The following is a 21,769-nucleotide window of genomic DNA, read 5'->3' as shown; positions in this document are numbered from 1 at the left end:
TAAATAAAGAAACCAAGTTCTATTTAATTCACAATTTAATTCAGCCTATATACCTTATGATATATATGTGTGCACAGCCAATTTGATTCACGGAGCCCTTTTGTGCTAAACGCTTTTAAGTTCTTTTGTTGTTTGTCATTTTATGTTCATTGTAGATGTGCTTCTCATCACTTGGTAGAAAATGTTCATTTATAATAGATTTTAATACACTAAGTATCAAATCATTTACGTTTTCCATTTATGTCCTGCAGTGTAGTTTTGGAGTAATGGTGTATGATTGATCATTAATAACTGAGGGCTTATATACCAATTAACGGACTCATCTCTAGTCTTTTCCAACAGAAGCACGTACAGTCCAGTACAGTAACAAAAGTAAATGTTATGTTTGTTTGTTTTAATAAGGTGGTGTGACTTACCAAGGGTAATTATGTAAGTACGAACTCACTGTTTCACTGTTGATCCTAGTATTTCCAAAACATTTGAAAGGATATTTGGAATAACTTCAGCATTTATAGTTTATGATTATATGTTTTCATATGCATACCCATTGAACATGTAATTGGTATTCACAGTTCACATTATTTTGTAACATCAGTTTAAACTGTACAGTAAAAACATAGTTGTAACTTTCTACATCTTTAATAGTTTTTATTAGTCAAATACCTTGATTATTTTCATAACAACACTTTATTTCTTCTTAGCAAATATTTATTTGATTGTTATTATATCTCAATGCTACAATTTCGGATTTCGATACCCGAAGTGGACAGAGCACAGATAGCCTGTTATGTTGCTTTGTGTTTACTAATAAACAAAAATGCTTTGTCTTCTACATTAAAAATCCGACGTCTGGACATGATTTGCTTATTCATGGTTTAAAAAATAGAAAAAATAAAGATTAATGCGAGAACCTAAATAATTTAAACGCAAATTCGTATTTTAGTAAAAACTAGCGCTTCATTAAACGAAACCCTAACGTGTGTATAAAATAACTAACTCAACATATGTTCTGAAAATATACCCAAATATCAAACCAAACTCGTGGAAATAGTTATGCCTAACATATTCATGATGTTTATTAAGACAAAACGTTAAATATATATGTATAGTCTTTCTGCGTGAAGTCAAACTCTAGTAACTGAAGTTTACCGCAAACAGTAATATACTCATTAGAAAATAAGTATTGTTGTTTACGTGCACTGACAAAACTCGATTTAAAATTTTCGGATTAACAAAATAGTCGATCATTTATGATTTACCTAGCCGAATATTAACATATGTATTTATATTAAACAATTTCTGAAAATAAGTCATTTATTTAATTTTTGATAACTTACTTTTCAAACTACAGCGAAAGTAACAAGCTAATACTTTCATTAGTCAAAGTGCTTTTGATATTGAGTACCATTAAAAGAATCTAAACTTTGAATTCCCCTGAACATAAAACAAGATGAACTGACCTGAGCATTCTTGTATTCATTGCTCAGAAACGGAGCATAACTGCCTGAATCCCAGAATTTAGGAAGTGCTTCAGCATCTTTTGATACTAAACTTGATGTCAGGATCAACGTAAAGAAGATTAAAGATGCTATTTGGCCCACCATTTTCTGTCTTTTTCTTGTAAGTCTAATTGTTTCTGGTAGCTATAAAGTAATGTTATTTTGATAACTTATGGTATTCTTTCGAGAGTCTAAGAGAACTAGGGATCAGTTACGATGTTACAGCAGCTATCTGAGGCTTCCCCCTATGAACGTAAATGAAACTACTTCAACTTGATGAACGCAAAAGACCTACGTTCAATGATTGAGGAAGGCACAAAAATCGCGTTTTATAAAGCTTCGAATGAACAAGGGGGTGGCGCTCGCGCATATGGTTGACATTTACAGTATCGTTTTCGAATTCATTACCGACAACTGGTTTCAAAACGAATAATATGTTTGCGTGTTTATGACGGAAAGCACAAAAATGTGGAAGCACGTAGATACGCTGACACTAAAACAGCACACCAATAGAGCCAACCCGCGTGAACCAGATTATTTCATTGGCTTACAGGGGAAGAGCTCTTTCCCACTGCACAGTGCTTATTCCACACTCACAACTGCTTGAAATTATTCGTTTTTTTTTCTCTCATATTTAAATATATTTTCTCCACTTGGATAAAAGGTTCTCATAGTAACAATCTATGAAAAAAGTGAGGCCCTTCGGTACGGCTATAGAGCTCCAGTTTTCCGACAATGAAAGAAATATAGCGGTAAAGCGGTATGTCTAACAACTGGGTTCCGATACCCGTATTGGGCAGAGCATATACAGCCCATTATGCAGCTTTATGCTTAACCACAAACAAACATAAGGCTTTAAAAATCTTATACCTATACTACAACACATTCAAAAGCTGTAACACAGCTGCATACAAACTCAATATAACGAAGGATAACAACGTAGTTCAGTATTAACATCCTTGACGAGGAAATTATAATAAAGAATTATTAACTTTTTCCATTCACGTCCAGCTAAAAATTCATAATTACTTATTACAAAGAATGTGGTTAATAAACCAGGCCGACAAATATGGTGGTTCCCTACATAAAGCGGATTGAGATAATTCAATATTGTCAAGATATGAGATTACACTATTTATATTTTATGAAAGTGGGATAACAGTAGTTTTAAACATTTTTTATAAGAAAATCTTACAGGTTTGTCAGTTAATTATTATTTGTATTTTGTTTTGAATTTCGCGTAAAGCTACACGAGGACTATCTAAGTTAGCCACCCCTAATTTAGCAGTGTAAGACTAGAGGGAAGACAGCCAGTCATCACCACCCTCCGCCTACTCTGGGCTACTCTTTTACCAACGAATTGTGGGATTGAGTATCACATTATAACGCCTCTACGGCTGAAAAGGCGAGCATGTTTGGTGCGACCAGGGTTCGTACCCGCAACCCTTGGATTAGGAGTCGAACGCCTTAACACACTTGGCCATGCCGGGCCCGTGATTGGAACTAGTTTGACATATTAATTTCAAGTAATAATTTTAACAATAACCAAAATAATGTCTTTCTTTGCTGAGCTTGTTTGTTTTAAAACAAAGGCACATTGGCAATTCCACTGCGGGAAATAGAACAGTAGATTTTAGAATTCTGAATTAGTAAACTTACCACTGTTTCACTGTTTTACAACTCTACAGAGGGTTTAAGTAAATTCACTAAATACGTCAAATGGATTGAGGATGATAGAAAAAATAAATAAATAAAAATTTCCTATATAACACTAATAGCTTAACACTAAGAAAATAATGTGAAATTATTAATGTATATATCTAGCTATATTTCTAACGTTTGTCTCAAATAATTTACAACACATTTGCATGTGCTGCACAACCTTTGTTATTTATAATTTCACCAAAATTTTAAAACACCGAATAACTGACGAACAACTAACTCCTCTCGAGATACATGTATCTTCATATGGTTTGTATTTTAGTAAAATGCTTCTGAAGAAGCTGTAGAGCGAACGTTAAGTGTCTAATTAAAAAACAAAAACAAATCTGGTGTTATAAGATCGTTTATTTCTAGAATCAAAATGTATTTTGTACACCAATATGCGCTAAAGAAATTAGATAATTAACTTCTAGAAATATATTTAGCTATTTTAGTATAGCAAGAAATAAATTAATTTGTTAAACGTTATCGCTTATTTTAATAACAAATAAAGCGTTAGATTTTATAAGGAAGTGCCAAAAACTACACACAACAGTACAAATAATCCAGAAAGATTTGGTGAAAAATCTCCAAACATTATCAGGTCAATTATTCTATAAAGTGTAAGCTTCTCCACAAATTTTAACCTAGTAAAAGTTTCTGAAGCATGTTTGGTTCAATAAATGTGAAATGGCTCACTGCGGCACTGACTTAACAGTGGAAAGTTAACTAATCTTGATCGTTGAAAAAAATTCATAATTGTACTTCCTTTTTTTTCGAAAACAGATCTAGAATATCCCAAAAAATACTGTCTTAACGACCATCTCAAATCAACAAAATATTTCAACAATAAACCACAAATGGGAAACAGTAAAAGAACATTGTGTTAGATTTTTTACCAATGTTTATTTTAAGCTTAGGCCTACAATATTATATGTTCAGATGTTTTCCCGCCAATCGAGTTGTCTTTTTGTTTAGATAGGCTTATACTGTGAAGCACTCGTTAAGCTAATTTTCAAAACTTCCAAAATCTAGAGCTTATAGCGTTTATTAGTGTTATTAGAACTAGGTGAGAAATTGAAGTAGGTTGATATAACTGTGGATACTTGTTTTGGTTTGGATATTCTTGCAAAGTTACACATAGGTTATCAGCGCTATCCGTTCCTAATTTTGAATTCATAAACCAAAGGGAAGGTAGCTTGTCAACAGCATCCATTGTCAACTTTTTGCTATTATTAGTAAGATTTGAACTCCATTTTTATAATACATCTATGGCTCCAAAGTACGAAGTGTGATATTTTTTGTTTCACAGTAACGGGACGCAAACCACGGACAATCCGCTCTACAGTCCAACAAACTAAACTCTATATCACGCCCTGAACAACATTAGGTAAAAACATTGTTTGTGTTTCAGTATTAAATTTAAACAGAAGAGGGAAGGAGTGTGTTTGTGTGTTTTTCTTATAGCAAAGCCACATCGGGCTATCTGCTCAGCCCACCGAGGGGAATCGAACCGCTGATTTTAGCGTTGTAAATCCGGAGACACACCGCTGTACTAGCAGGGGGCGAGAGGGAAGGAAGTTTATTCTTGTTATTTTGAATTTTGCGCAAAGATACTCAAGGGCTATCTGCGCTAGCCGTCCCTAATTTAGCAGTGTAAGACTAGAAGGAAGGCAGCTAGTCATCACTACCCACCGCCATCTCTTGGGCTACTCTTTTACCAAAGAATAGTGGGATTGACGTCAAATTATAACGCCCCCATGGCTGAAAGGGAGAGCATGTTTGGTGCGACCGGGATTCGAACTCGTGATCCTCAGATTACGAGTTGAATGCCTTAACCCACCTGGCCATGCCGAGCCGAAGGAAGTTGGATTTATGTTAGTTTTTTCTTAGATCAATATTTATTTCACTTTTATACACAGATAATAGTAGTTATAAATTTCTCATTTTTTATAGAAGTAAATTATAATTTGTTGAATTATTTGAAGTGAATTGCACAGTAATATACAAAATATTACAAAACATGAAAAACATTGGACAGCAGAAATTACAGCTGAAAGATCAATAGATTAGAAACGATAATACTAAATTATGTTAAATTTGGAAGGGATGGGGGCTCAATGGAGTGCAAATTGTTTTTAAACAGTGTTTTTTAGGTTGAATTTTATTGGTTTCAAGAGAAGTGGCGCAACTTTTACCGCGTGAGATGTTATTGACAATGTTTTAGTTTTTTGTTCAGTAGGCCTAGCTCTCAACCGCTAAATAATCAAGACCTTTATTATAGGATGAAAATGAAGTCGTAAACGTAAAATGTATAGGAAATAGCTGTGGTCAAGCGGAGAAAATTATATTTAAATGGTAATTTAGTGACCAATACGTTTGTTCACGAACCTGGTGCTGGAAGCACTTTTATGGGTGACTGTGTAAGATATGTTTAGGAAGCAGAGACTCGTTTTTATACACACAAATGTGTCAGAATGCAATCTAATCATCAATATTACAACCAGCTTGTTCTTCTATGTGTCGTATTTATATCATTTTAAGTGCAATCAATCCACCGATGTATCAGGGTTACATTAGAACTTTTTTGTTAAGAGGAAGGAGATATATAATGATTATATTCATAATACTATATTTAAATGCAAACAAGAAGATGATACATTTAAGTTATACATTATTATAATAAATAAATAAATTTAAGTACTTTTTCTTTAGAATATAGATATTATACCATTATATGGATTTGCTAAAAAAACATTATATTTTACAGATAACCACTGGGTATTTTTTTAAAAAAGACAACCATTGTAAAACATACATTATTCACAACCTTTATCAATTAATTGTAGTTTACTTTTATACATGAACATAAATTATTAATGTCATGTTTCGGTAGGATGAAATTGAATTCAAAATATTATGTGTTTAGACCTGCCAAATATAATGCTACCATCTGTAATATTTCTTGGCCTTTAAACTACTGATACAGTAATAATATGTTTTAAGTAGCCTGTTCTATAGATATTACTGGAACACATGACTATTATGCGTTATAATATAACAGCCAATCCCACTATCCGTTGATAAAGAGTAGTCTAAAAGCTAGCGATGGGTGCTGTTGAACAGCTGCATTCCCTCTACTTTATTTCCTCAAAATTAGTGATAGCTAGTGCAGATATCCATCGTGTAGCTTTTCGCGAAATTTAAAACAAACAAATAAATTGTTTAAATTCTAAAACAATATGTATTTAAGAAATACAGATTTACTCCAGAAAATGTACTGGGGCTATAGGTTAAATACAGAACTTAAGTAACACCTTTCGGTTAGTTCAACCGGTGTTTGCTTCCCCGTAGTGGACACAGCAGATAGCCTTATGTGGTTTTGCCATAAAACAAACAAATAAATACACAAACACACGCTTCAGAATCTGTAAATTATAAGTTAGGTTTCGATCGAATAAGGCCAGCTTATCATGCTCACCTATCCCTATATAGTTTCCAACCAGTGATATGCACGTTCACTGGCTACAGCGAGGTGTTTTGCTGTGAATACAACCTGGAGTTGTAGGTCCACTGGAACATTCCCATTTTCACCATGTTGACTAGCGGTGAAAGTAATCCAGTAATGAGTCATTTAAAAAATGAATAAGACAAGCCAGCAAGGATAAGACATTGATACTCCTGTATCTGATGGCAAAGTATATTTCATATTAATATTCTGTATTATCCGTAGCAGTTTATAGTTATAGTTGACCGAAAAAAGGCGACGAACTGAAACGAAATTTAATAATTTTTTTCTAGGTGACATTTTTACTGTTTTTATTTCTTGCTGTTTTTCACCTACGCAATGTGACATTTTTACTGGGTTTTTTCTTACTGTTTTTCACCTACGCAAGGTGACATTTTTACTGGTTTTATTTCTTGCTGTTTTTCACCTAGGCAGTTTCTTCTTTTGATCTCAAAATGTCCATGTGTAAAGAAGTTCATGTGCTGTAATGTTAGACTTAAAACAGAAAAGCCCTCCGCTAGTACAGCGGTGAGTCTACGGATTTACAACACTAAGGTTCGATTTCCTTCGGCGGGCTCAGCAAACAGCCTGCTGTGGCTTTGCTATAGGAAAAAAAACACACACACACACAAAACGAAAAAATGTTAAAATAAATATTTTTTTCTTTTGGGTCAATTAAGCATTCCAAAATGCAGATTAACTTCTTAAATGTAGGTTGTTCCCAAGTCGAGAATACTGTTATCTATCAATAAATAGTCATGTTCAAATAATACAATGTTCCATAAGTAACCGTTTCTGCATTTCCAATAAACTCTTATCACCTGATTTTAATATATGGCAACCCATTTTCAAGTACCATCCTCTTAGAGTTATGTTGAAACAATGAAACACCGTATTCAATTCACATGGGTAATAAATAAAAGTCTATCGTGATACTTGTCAGTCGAGCGGCTTGTGTTTAGAACTGTATATATCTTACTACAAACAATTTTAAGCAACGTTGAAAAATGGCGGCCATAAAATAAAAGTAGATATTCAGCTTTAATCTAGTATGTTAAACATAATTTAATTAAGTGGAAATTTAGAGTATTCTTAAGAACATCGATGTTGCCAAATGGGGAAAATATAATTTCTGCTTGATTTTTTGTTTCAAAACTGAATCCAAACGCGATCTGGTTGCTAGCGTTTTGAAATAGGGATCCGAGAGTTCTAGACTCGATATACGATGCTATCAAACATGCTTGTCGTTTTTAGCTGTGAATGCATTATAGGAATGAGAGTTAATACCGCTATCGATTAAGATTGTATTCCTTTTCCTCCGTCCCTCAGTGGCACAGCGGACTTACAATGTTAGAAACCGGATTTCGTTACTCGTGGTAGTCAAAGCACAAACAGCCCATTTTGTAGCCTCGTGCTTAACTACAAACAAACAGACTCTTTCCTTCACAAATTAAAACTGAAAACGGTTATGACTAGACAATAAAGGTTTCTGACCTGGTCATTTAGCCCATAATGTGTCGTTCAGGTATAAAAACAAACAAGTGCCTCCATTGATCAAACTCTATCATTACATATTATATTATATTATAAAGTAAGCGTTTATGCTTTTATAAAATGTAAAGTGTGAAGTTAAAAAAACATCACCACACTTTCTTAATACCTTAAATAAAAAATCCTAATAAGGTTTGGTTATTGTTAAGCACAAATCATCACAATGAGCTTTCTTAGCTCTGTCCACTAAGGATATCGAAATCTCAAATTTAGAGTCGTACATTTGCAGACATACCGTTAAACCACTGGGGAGACTCACAATAGCCATAGCATTAATTCAACAAATAAGCCGTTATAGTCCAATTAATGTTCTTTACATGTAGTTTAATTCCATAAATTATAATTTTCTTATCTTTCCGTCTTGCTCGTACTGGTTAGTAACATTAGCTTAAGACAATCTATTCGATGTGAATATAAGTGTTAGTCTTTGCAAAAGTAAATTACGACTGCTTTAAGAAGCATTTGAGCAGCAGAATGATAATCGAACCGGATATAAGAGCGCCCCACGCTGGAGCACAAAAATATAGCTAATTAAAAGGAATGATAGGCCTCATAGATTCATTTACTCTAATCCTGCCTATAAGAATTTCAAGTGCCGCGGTTATTTGGGATTCCCTCTTGTACGATTTGTGTTTAACTTCTTATAGGAAAGCGACAGAAATTCCTGTATCGTTCTCTAACTATGAACACTATTACAATACATTCTACTGCTAGTCATATAATACGAAATACAAATCTTAAGTGTATGTCTCACATTTGTTTTATGATGGTATAGCCTTGAGAAAAAAATAAGAGAAAAATATATTCCTTCATAATTTATTCCATCAATTGGGTGACATTAAAAGGAAGGCAGTGTCAACCGCTTGGCAACCTTCAAAATAATATAGCAATAAATAAGCAATTGATATTATGTAAACAGCTTCAGATATCAAACTGTTTTTATACTAATAGTAAAACAATTGCAGTCGATTTTTCTATATCGAAATTCGAAAAAAAAAAAAAAAATTTTGTCCGTAACTGATATGTTTAGAGACTGAAATAGTCAAGCGTCTCTGTTCCAGTTACGTATGAGGGTCGCAAACATTTATAGGATAATCCAATACCTAACTGCAAAAGAAATATTTTTCTTTTTTACATTACTTCACATTTTAGTATTCCATTCGCATGTTAGTACGTTATATCTCACATTCCTAGTCCAAATCTTTGTTCTTCCGCTGGGACAGCGGTGTGTCTTCAGATTTATTACGCTAAAATAAGGGGTTTGTATCCCCTCGGTGGACACAGTAGATAGCTCGATATGGCTTTACTACAAGAAAACACTCACAAACCTACCATTAACGGCCCAGCATGACCAAGAGGTTAGGGTACTCGACTCGTAATCTGATGATCGCGGGTTCGAATCCACGTCATACCAAACATGTTCGCCCTTTCAGCCGTGGGGGTGTTCTAATATTTCGATCAATCCCATTATTCATTGGTAAAAAAGTAGCCCAAGATTGGCGGTGGATGGTGATGACTAGCTGCCTTTCCTCTTGTCTTACACTGCTGAACTAGGGACAACTAGCGCAGATTTCCTTTGTGTAGCTTTGTGCGAGATTCAAAAACAAGCAAACAAAGCCAAATCTTTATTTCAGGGTATGCATTACATCAAGCATAACAATTCTTACTCTTCTCTTTTTTTTTTTTGTAAAGCCCATAATAACATAAACTTACCTGTAAAATCAATTTGATTCGATAGTTTTAAATGTTAGTACGAGTTGTAAAGGATTTACTAATATAACTTAATACATAACTTTTTAGTCTAAAATGTATTTAGAAATACCTGTAACTTATATTGTTAAATGTGTATTATGTAAGCTCCTCTATCCTCTAAATTTGTTGAAGATTCTCGAGTGTAAGAATCGGTTATGTCTGTGGGTGTATGTAAATACTAGTATCATTGCAAACTTAACTTTCGAGACCTCGCATTATACTTTATAAACAGACTCGCAGAGACAGTTTTATATTGATGGTTTGTTACAGCTTCTATAACGGAAGCTATAACATTGATTAACACTTATCAGTCGAGGAACTACAGATATATAACCAGGAACATCTATATATTTCAAATACTACAAACCATTTAACTTCAGATATTTGAATTCGGATGTTAATATTATTCGAATACCCGTCGCACCAAACATGTTCGCCCTTTCAGCCGTGGGGGCGTTATAATGTAACGGTCAATCCCACTATTCGTTGGTAAAAGAGTAGCCCAAGAGTTGGCGGTGGGTGGTGATGACTAGCTGCCTTTCCTCTTGTCTTACACTGCTAAATTAGGGACGGCTAGCGCAGATAGCCCTCGTGTAGCTTTGCGCGATATTCAAGCCAAACGTTAATATTTCTATGAGGACATTAGATATCTTCCTCTATGAAAAGTCAGCTTGTAAATCATGTGATGTCAGTCAAGAAGAGAGCCAGCCAGCTTCCCTTTAAGTGAATTGTGCCTGTATATCAACATCGAATTAATTTAGTGATAGTAAACCGTCGATAAATATTCTTTGTTTGTAAAACTTTTGTATATAAATGGTTATTTATAATAACTATTTGTAATAACCATTGTTATAAATCGTATTGTTGTTTGTATGCTAAAATATATTTTTGTTATGAAAGAACATTGTTTGTAACAATCTTGTTGGCAAATATCACAAATTTATTACGTATCGAGATTCAAATTTCTGGTTATTTGAAACCGTAACACGCAACACGATAAATCAGAGACTCGATTACACTTTCGTAACAGAATATAAAATATATCGTCGGATAACGAACGAAACTCGTATCAAGAGAAAATAATTTTTGGCAACACATTTAAATATTAAAATAAGCAAGAAAAGTCAAATTAAAATACATCATGTTCAAAGTTTATCGATTTTTTATGGATATATTTTTTACCTTTATTTTGTTCTCCAGACATTTAATTCTGAATTTAATATAGTTTTTCTTCAGATTTTGATTTTAGCAAAACTTGACAGAGAACAACACCAGTTGAATAAAAAAAAATATAAACTGCATAACACATACTTAGTGTACTTAAAACAGTGCGTTTTTTTCTTCTATGATACCATCGCTAACCTAACAATTTCGTCAACATTTGTGATGTAAACAAGTGGGTTAATCCTAGGAATGTTTCCCGTTTCCCTCTATATTAAAACTTGCAGTAATTTATTGGTTGTCACAACTTTTTCCACATACACATCGATGTTTAAGCTACTTCTGGTAAACACTCAACCAATATATAGTAAGATATCGTGGCAACCGCCTGCTGACATTTTCTAAACACTGAAGGAAGTAGAGATAACCGCATCCTATGGGAAATAGGTTTCGATCTTATACAGAAAAATATATGACTTCTAAACATGTACACACATTCGCCATCTTTAGCTAAAGCACATAATATTCTTAAGTGGGGTTTGATAAATATTATGCCTGATGTCCATACAAGAAATGGGAACATGAATTTTTCCTTCCATACAACAGAAAAGAAATTACATCACTGAAATATACTTTAAGTGTTACAAAGTTGTCGTTATACTAGTGAAAAGCTATACCACGGGTTATTTACAATCTGTCCAGCACAGAAAATCGAACCCCGAATTTTAGCGCTGCTAGTCCGTAGACTGAACGCTGACTCACTAGAGGTCAAGTTTTAAAACACAGTACATCATTTTCTTTTATTTATATACCCATGTCTTGTAGATGATCGTTGAAATAGTTTATAATGTTAACTTGAAACTAATTTTTTCTTATTACTGTTGTGTTCACATCACTATTCAAATTGATGCTTCTTCTTTATTCAAATGCATTGAATATCAAAATTACTGTTGCTGTTATACATAACCAGGGAAACAGTTACAGCGTTCAAAACCCCAAATATTGTTTGACTCCGCCAATTCGACCGACCTCGTAGCATGCCTGCAATAATCAGGATGTATTTTGACTCAACCTCAATTTAGTTTTCCTTATACGCAAGTCATGAGCTATTAGTACATTTATTTACAATACATTGATGCCTATTCTGACATGGCCATGATATTATATTAAATAAACTGCATACAAATGTCAAAAATACGTAACTTCCAACTGCAGTAATATTAAAGTCAACTACACATTTTACAGTATAACATTAAATTGTAACACTGAAAGTCACCTAAGGATGATCTATGCAAAGATGCAACATCCCTATATCCTTGTTTGCATCCTTTCTTAGCACCATCATCCTTACATCATTTTACATTTACAAAATGTTTTTAGTACTTGTTTTGTGATGTTTTTAAGCCTGACTGAAAGTTAGTGTAGTCATGTAATAAAACTGATCTTTTACTCCTTCACTACATCTATAATAGACACCGATTGAATAGTGTACAAAACATTAAGTATTCTACTTATTACACTCGTTTAAAGTTCATCTATTATTGGCTTAAAACTTCTGCTTCAACTTCTACTTACGCTTTTTGAAGAAACGCAATATTTCTGTAAAAAAGCTAACTTCAAGAAGTAGTAATAACCTCGATTACTCTTGGTTTATAATTATTATTTCATTACTACTAATTATTACAACTAAACGATGACATCGTGCACTGCCCAGTAACACATTGGGTGGAGTTAGGTTTAACTTGACGTTAGTGATAAGTAGTTCTAGAATTATCTGGACTGGAACAAAGAAGAACAAAGATGAACTCTTTAGTGGGTTGGTATCTTAGCGATGGTTTCTTGCTTAGGTTTGGGACTTACTGGGTATAGAAACAAATGAAAGTGAAATCATCTTTAGAAATAAAACACTCTATGATACGTGATTTTGATGTCAGGGGTTCAAACTCAACCCGGTCTCAGTTGTCTAGCTTTGTGTTTAATTTTTTAAAAAACACAACAGGAAAATATCAACTAAAAATATTTTACTTTCATTCCAATACATTATTTATAAGATGTGGCTTCTTTTCTGTATTTATTATCAATTTGTGTTACAACATGTGCAATATTTCAAATATACATATGTTTATAAACATATTCTGGTAAGCCACCTTAATTTTAGGAAAAAACAATTGGTTTTATGTGTTATGTAACGACATATTCCAATTTTTTCAAAGCCTCGTTATTGTCTATAATATTTAAAATTCTTGTTAACATGATTTCTATTTGTGTTTTTAATAATTTTACTTTCGAAGTTGTTGTGCTATTTCATTTCTACTGAGCTTAATACCTAGAAATAATATAAATCTCCCAAGCTGGCTTATCATTTTAAGATGATATTAGTATTACGGCCGAAAGTATAGATAATATTGCGGATAACAATTAAGGGTAAGTTTACGGACGTAGAACGCTAACACTCCAGGTTCAATTTTCTGTGATGGATAAAGCACAGATTGCCGAGAAAACAAACACATAATATGTTGTAATGTGTTCTATCCTCTCTAAGCACAGTAGTAAGATTGTGAACTTTTAATGCTGTTATCTAAAGTTGTATCCCTGTGCTTGACACTACGAGATCTTGCGTTTCAAATAAACAAGCAATGCATTTTAACGACGTGCTTCTTATTACATCGTCTTACAAAACCAGTTTCATTAATTTCGATTACTTTTAGTTCTGATCTCTACAGTTAGTTAACTCTTGATATTCGTTTTTTTAAGTTTAGAAGACGCTAAACCTAACAAATTATTATTATCTACTTGGTAATAAGCACTAAGGATTACAATAAAAGTATGATTGTTTGTTTGTTTTTTAATTTCGTGCAAAGCTACACGAGGGCTATCTGCGCTAGCCGTCCCTGATTTAGCAGTGTAAGAACAGAAGGAAGGCAGCTAGTCATCACCACCCACTGCCAACTCTTTTACCAACGAATAGTAGGATGGACCGTCACATTATAACGTCCCCACGACTGAAAGGGCGAGCATTTTTTATGTGAAAGGGATTGGAACCCGCGACTCTCTGATTACGAGTCGAGCGCCTTAACCACCTGCCGGGTTCATACAATAACAGTAATACACCAGCAAAGTTTTTGCAAATTGTACCATGAATGAAAAAAATAAAATCAGATACTTTTGAAACAAACCAATAGAGGGAAATACTAGTCATGTCACTATTAGTCCTTCACCAAAACAAATGATGTAAAAACATTTGATAAAATAGCATGATATTGCATCAGAGTACACTAATGTAATGTTTACCACATTCACAACTTTAAAAAAAAAAAAAGAGATTTGGCTTAGACATAGTGAACATGCATTTCCTTAATTATATACAATTTTTGAGCGTAACATTATACTTACATACGTAAAAACGGCCTATAGGCGTAGAGAAAGCGCAATGTTGAGCGAACAACGTTTCGACCTTCTTTTGTCACCATCAGGTTAAGAAAGAAAGAAAGGGTCGCTGACCACATGTTTGAAGGGGATATTTGTAATTAAGTGTAGAAATGTAGAGGGCGTGCTTAGATGTTGGATATATTTATTAATATAGGTATAAAGGTGTTCCTTTGTATTGGTTTATTTTGGGCCTGAGTTGTATAAGTAAGGCTTCTTTAATTTTGCGTTTGCTTATTTAGCATTTGGGTGTTTTTTATTGTTATGTTGTGTTTATTTGATTTGCAGTGTTCAAAAACGTGTGAAGGTGACTTTTTGTGTTCTTTTAATCTGGTTTCCATTTTCCTACTTGTTTCTCCAATATAGAAGTCGTGGCAGTTATCACATTGTATTTCATAAATAATGTTGTTGTTATGTTTGTTAGTGTAATTTTTACATGGTATAGACCTTAGTTTTGTGCCTGGTTTTTGAATAAATTTGGTATTAACTGCAATCTCATATTTTCTTACTAGTTTTGGTAAAATGTTGAATATTTGTCTGCTGATGTCGGAAATATATGGTAGTGGACAATCTGGTTTCTGAGATTTGGGGATGACTTGTAGAAACAAAAAACGATCCTATAACATCAATTGGCATGCTGCATTAAACCTGAGATTTATCTCATAAACCAGATTGTTCACTATGAACAATAATGTCCATATATGAATCGTTTTATCACAATCTTGGTAAATAGATAGCATGGGCATTCTCCAATCATGTAACATCAGTCAGCTCATTCATCGGACTCTTTTAATTTCAAATCTAACCTTAATCAACTTAATCATAAAGCCTTAATGGCCAGTCTCAATGTTATATCCCTCTTTATATAAGTCCCAACCACTGAAGCATGCAAATTTAGCTTTTAAACTCTTATATTCGAGACCCTAACCGATCAACAGACATTCCCAGCAACCAATTAGCAACCCTCATAGAATTTACCACGATGATGACAAACTTCATGTTCAACAACAACTATATACAAACAAATGGCCTACGCATGGGCAATCCAGTATCACCAATTCTAGCCAATATTATTTTGATACAGGTTAAAACACAAGCAATTAACACAGCATTACATCCACCACTATATTGGTACAGATATGTAAACGACTTGATTGCGAGATTCACATCTGCAGATCACACACTAATTTTTTCAATCACATCAACTCTATACATCCCAACATTAACTTCACACGTAAAAAGATAGAAAGCAATCAAATATCATTTCTTAACCTCAAAATTACAAGAACCGATACACAATTTAAAATAGGAATCCATCGAAAAATCACCCATACTGGACTATACATTCCTTGGGACGCGGCACATAAAACAAACCAAATAAACACAGCCATAAAACTATGCTCACCACATAAAATTAACAACGAATTAGACAAAATGAAACAATACTTCATCATCAAGTTTCCTCCACAAACCATAGTAAACATTATACGCACACACCTACACAAAAAGCAAAATCACCTAACGAAAGTAAATATACTCCACAATTTAAAAAAATCACGAAACAATATACTGCTGTATACTATATATTCCCAACATCAACAAAAAAACAACAACAACCAACATTTGGAAAAACTAGTAACAAAATATAACATTGGAATTAATACCAAATTTATTCAAAAACGAGGAACAAAACTAAGGTCTATACTACGTAAAAACTACACTAACAAACACAACAACAACAACATTACTTATGAAATGCAACATGATAAATGCCACGACTTCTATATTGGAGAAACAAGTAGAAAAATGAAAACCAGATTAAAAGAACACAAAAAGTCACCTTCACACGTTTTTGAACACTGCAAATCAAATAAACACAACATAACAATAAAAAACACCCAAATGCTAAATAAGCAAACGCAAAATTAAAGAAGCCTTACTTATACAACTCAGGCCCAAAATAAACCAATACAAAGGAACACCTTTATACCTATATTAATAAATATATCCAACATCTAAGCTCGCCCTTTACATTTCTACACTTAATTACACAACCGCTTTCAAACATGTGGTCAGCTACCGGTCAGTAACCCTTTCTTTCTTTGTGAACCTGACGGTGACCGAAGAAAGTCGAAACGTTGTTCGCTCCTCTACATAGTGCTTTCTCTACGCAAACCAGGCGTTTTTACATATATAACTTTCTCTGCAAGTGGGTTTTCTCGTCATTACGGTTTGTTTTGGAATTTCGCACAAAGCTTCTCGAGGACTATCTGTGCCAGCCGTCCCTAATTTAGCAGTGTAAGACTAGAGGAAAGGCAGCTAGTCATCACCACCCACCGCCAACTCTTGGGCTACTCTTTTACCAACGAATAGTGGGATTGACCGTAACATTATACACCCCCACGGCTGGGAGGGCGAGCATGTTTGGCGCGACGCGGGCGCATCATTACGGAAAGTTTATATTTATTAGAATAATAACAATAATAGACATTGAAATATACCCGAGTACACATTATCTTAAATTTATTTGATGAAAGTATCCAATTTCAATAGTTTCGTTTTTTTTAATGGGCTTTTCTCATGCGGTTAAGAGAGAATGCGAATTCTGCGGCCTTTTCATGAAGTTTATTTTCCCCCTTCATTTTTGCATATAATTTGAATGCGTTAATATAACTTAACACTTCCTATGAAGTATGAATTTCTATTTCCTCACTATCTTTTCCATTTTGTTCATATTCTGAATCTCTCACACTTACCATCTTGCGACTCTGTTATAGATTTTAAATCAATGTTAACAGTTTGTTAAAAACATTCTTGTCAACGTTCACAGAATCATCTGCAATGTTCTCAATCACAGTTTCGACTACACTAGAATCGTCATAACAAACAACTTTAAAAAATGAGGGTATTAAGTAAATTTTCCATAAATTTTAAACAGGGAAAGCTGGGAATTTATTTTTTTCTTGAGAATTATTTAAAGAGTAGAAGTTTCCACGTAAGAAAACAAATATATTTCTACAAATCATGAATCTAACTGCAAAAATAATGATGGCAGAAAAAAAAAAGAGAACAGAATATATTTAACCAGTACCTACTGTAACAAAATGTCCGAGAATTTATTAATATTTAAATAAATTATTAAATAAGAAATTAATATTTAATCAAAAACATTTCTTCCGCCTTACTCAGGTTCTAATCCTAATGTTGATAAGATGAGGTAGGTGAAAGATAGTTTTCAGTCCACATTACGCGGGTTTCGCCTTATAGAGGGCCTTTTATTTTTAAAAAATATCTTAAGGTAATGCTGCAAAACTCTGGTATTTCCGGCTCGTCCAGGTTTCCACCCTATGCAGTTTCCGGCTTAGACAGGCTTTAGTATTATACATTTGTGCTATTCCACTTAAAATCTTAGAAAGTGACTTTAATGCGTAAGAAAATACTGTAATCTAATGACAGCATTAATATGCTTCAAATATACCCATATTATTCTGTAATAACAATTTCTCTGAAGTTTTATTAAATGAATTATCCAGGCTTTTTTAAGCTGGATGTCATGGGAAATACCTTGTTCGTGGTTGTTCTGTTCGTTGTACATTCTTTGCGTTCAGCTCTTACTTCAGTTGAAACCATATGCTAGATATTATTTCTAGCTTCCAGAAATATTGTACGAATGACACCGTTTTGCGTAAAAAACAAGCATTCATGAAGAAAACCACACATAGTCTTCCTCAAAGCAAAATAAATGTTTATTCTTTCAACCAGATATCATATTAAATTTAAATATCAGAATCAATAACAAAATATACAACCCACAAAAAAATGAACGCTCTCTGTTGACAAAAACACAAACAAAACGGGTTAACTTACTCTGTTATCCGTTCTTTCTTTCCTGAAGCCACTGGAAACACAAAACCTAAATATGTAACGCTAAAGATAAATGATATCCACAATACTTGTTCTCAAACATTTTTGATGGGTTTGAAATAAACAAATGATTTTGGCAAAGCTTTCAACTCGAAACATAAAAATAGCCTAACATTTTACATTTACAGCGTATTTTTTACTCGTTATCTATGAGAAAAGTAAAATTGAGAGAAAAATAGTAATAACGATATTCTGGTATCGTAATAAATTAATATACAATGTTTTAACGAATTATATAAATTTCATCTTATGGATAGGTTACAATAAAAAAACTAAAATATTTATCTTACTGAATTTTTTTCCCTACAAATACTTTTATAAAATATATCACACGTAAAACATTATTGTTTACACAGATATTCTATTTCTAAGCCTAATCCGTAAACTTAAATGTTTTACAGGCTATCTAGAAATTAAGATATTTTGGTTAATATGAATAAAATTTTTAAGTACTCTCCTACTATATTTTACTGAACCTTTGACATTATTACACTAATCCAGAGAATACTTTTCACTCGCATTCGCTAATATATGTCATGGTATAGAACCTTGCTGTGCGTTTCAATATAAACCGATTATTAACATTAGCTGATAGGTAGATTATTGATATTTTGTCAAAGAGTGAAAACAGCTTTGATCTCGTTAGGCATAACACATGAACTTCTGTTTTCCGCTCACTATAGTGTTGGTTACTTTAAAATATACATAACTCACTATACTGCGGTCTATATTGTAGAAATTAACACAGTTCACTGAATTATTATCTATACATACAAACAAATGTATTTCATCAAAACATTTTTTGCGTTGTAGAAATATAATTTATGGAGCTTTTCCATAGTGTGAAATGAAAATTATGATTTTTACCTAAACACTTACATATTTACTCTTCGCTGCAAAATAAGTTCCAGTCTGTCAACAGTGCAAATCTCAATAAAAAAAAATAACATAACCCTAAGTATCCAAATATTTATATTAAAAAATCCCCTTAATGACTCTTCACAAACCTCTAGTGAAAACTTAAAGATGAGATGTTCTTTGTAATCACCTCATAGTTTTCCTGCATAATAGAACTATATATGTTTTCATCTATATTAATTGTTAAATGACTCTTTGTAAGTAATATACAAGTACTTCGAATAAGTATTAGTATCATTACGTACTTAAAACCAATATGAATATATTTATGATTAGATTTTTTTTGGCTTGCTAAAAGTGAGCACATGCTGAAGTACTGATTAATACTGACTAGTTCTTTTGTGGCTAACTTAAGGTGTGTGTTAAGGAAATAGTATTCCACATCTTTATACAAACATGTCAATTCATTTGTAGCTCTACTGAAACTTGTATATATCCACCTGCATATTGATGAAAAGCTTCTTTCAGCTTTACTAAAACTGTTCATATGTTGTTGTTTAATAACAACTTGCAATCAGAAAAGACCAATGTTATCTTTATATGAAAAGTTCTGTGAAGGTATAACACAGGAGCACAATAACACACAGAGAGACAATGTGAACTGATAGATATACAGGCCCATTGTACATCTGTTAATTCACACTTTATTCTAGTGCTTCAAAATCAAGACTTAAAATATTAACAATGTAATGTAAAGGTCAAACCCTCGGTACCTTATACAGGTACTTCATAAATAACTATAAAGATAATTTTTCATACAACTTTTGAACTAAAAATGATTCATACTTTTGGAGATATGTAGATGTTCTATTCTTTAAAAAACAAAACTATCATCATATGCAAATACATATTGTATTATGTTTGAAAAAAATAGAAGTTTCAGAATAAAAGTTCACAATCTATTTACAACTTCTTCTATATTGTGACACCTATAAAGCATCTTATATATTAATACTAGTAAAGTGTTTGCATTAAATGGTTAATAGAATCACCTTACGAGTCAAATAGGGTCTCTTCCTTTTTCAAAAATGAAGGAAAAAAATTCAACTTTTCTACTTTTTTTACTACAAGAACTGCTCTTTTAAACATCTTAAAAACTATGTAAATTTAATATACTTCTTTGTTTATGAACAAATTTTGTATGTTTGCACACAAATATATACTGTGTCTGTCACCCACCTGAAAAGCTGCACATGCACACACAGCTAAAAATTCACATTTGAAATGCTGGGAGAACAAGAATGTATAATGTTCATGCCACATTTTATTTTGCAAGTTGGATATTCTACCATAAATTATTAAGAATTAATCAATCACACTTCCAAATGTGACATAACTTAAAGAATAAAATGTAGATATACCATATGCTATTATTGAGCTGTTCTTAGCATGATTGAAATGCTCAACAATTATTTTTCATGATGAGTGATATATCCCAGAACTGTTAGCAAAACCAAGAGTGAAATACAATTATTTTTAAAGTCCAAAAAATAATTTAAAATGATAGATAAACTTAAACTTTTCCTGTCACTAAGGATGGGTATTTTTTAACTGTAAATAATAACAACAACAACAAAAACATAAAAGGCCCCAAATTACTGTTCACATATAAAATGTGACCTTAACATCTTCCCAAGCAGCCTTACTGCTAGCAATATGTCATCAATGTTATAAAAAACAATTGTATCTATGAATATATTAAAATAAGTAATACAATTTCGTACATCAATCATTGTAAATAAAAAATTATCAAAACATAGTTTACGATTAAGGAAGTAGTTATCACAGTAATTAACATGAAGTTATGTTTAGGGCAAAGCTACTGAGGGTATCAGCTGTTGTGCCTAATTTTGTACTTCTGACAAAGAAAGTGAGCAGCTAGTAGCACCAAACACCAACTCTCAAATATAGTGGAAATTATCATAATACTATAATTATGGCTGAAAGTTTGAATGCACCTAGTGCCAATTTGAATCCTTTATGTGCAGATTGGGAGAGGAATATCTTTACCACCATGCTAAAAGGAGAAAAAAAAGGGGGAAAATTATTGTGTACAGAAAACTAATCTACACAATTGCAGAATTAATACAGGAATAAAAGAAAACAAACTACCTATTATTACACTGGACACAAACAAACCAAGAAAATTATTTAATAAATAGACTTCAAACATAACCGAGTCAATAAAATATACAGTCCACAAAAATACAACATATATTTTGTTCATATGACATATTTAATTGTAATGTTGTTGGTGTTAAAATACTAACACACACAAGCAATGAAATTCTCAAAACTCATTGTAATTAACCAGTGATATTATAACATT

The 21,769-nt window shown here is 32.8% G+C and overlaps 1 protein-coding gene across 2 annotated transcripts in view; it reads right to left on the bottom strand.

The window, feature by feature from the left end:
* LOC143252545 (uncharacterized) overlaps nucleotides 1–14,668 on the bottom strand; it is a 33,221-nt gene extending 18,553 nt beyond the window's left edge. The window contains exons 1-2 of one of the 2 annotated variants that reach the window (XM_076504866.1): nucleotides 14,566–14,668; nucleotides 1,461–1,643 (exon numbers count right to left, since the gene is read on the bottom strand). In XM_076504866.1, the coding sequence (XP_076360981.1) occupies nucleotides 1,461–1,604 (144 nt within the window). In that variant the 5' untranslated portion in view covers nucleotides 1,605–1,643; nucleotides 14,566–14,668. Of the gene's footprint in view, nucleotides 1–1,460; nucleotides 1,944–14,565 lie in introns of those variants that run through there. The other variant, XM_076504856.1, reaches the window with a different exon arrangement.
* Between the last annotated feature and the right edge of the window lie 7,101 nt (nucleotides 14,669–21,769).

The sequence above is a fragment of the Tachypleus tridentatus genome, chromosome 1, assembly GCF_004210375.1.
Source record: "Tachypleus tridentatus isolate NWPU-2018 chromosome 1, ASM421037v1, whole genome shotgun sequence".
NCBI classification, from domain to species: domain Eukaryota; kingdom Metazoa; phylum Arthropoda; class Merostomata; order Xiphosura; family Limulidae; genus Tachypleus; species Tachypleus tridentatus.
This window is presented reverse-complemented; position numbering and strand designations above follow the sequence as displayed.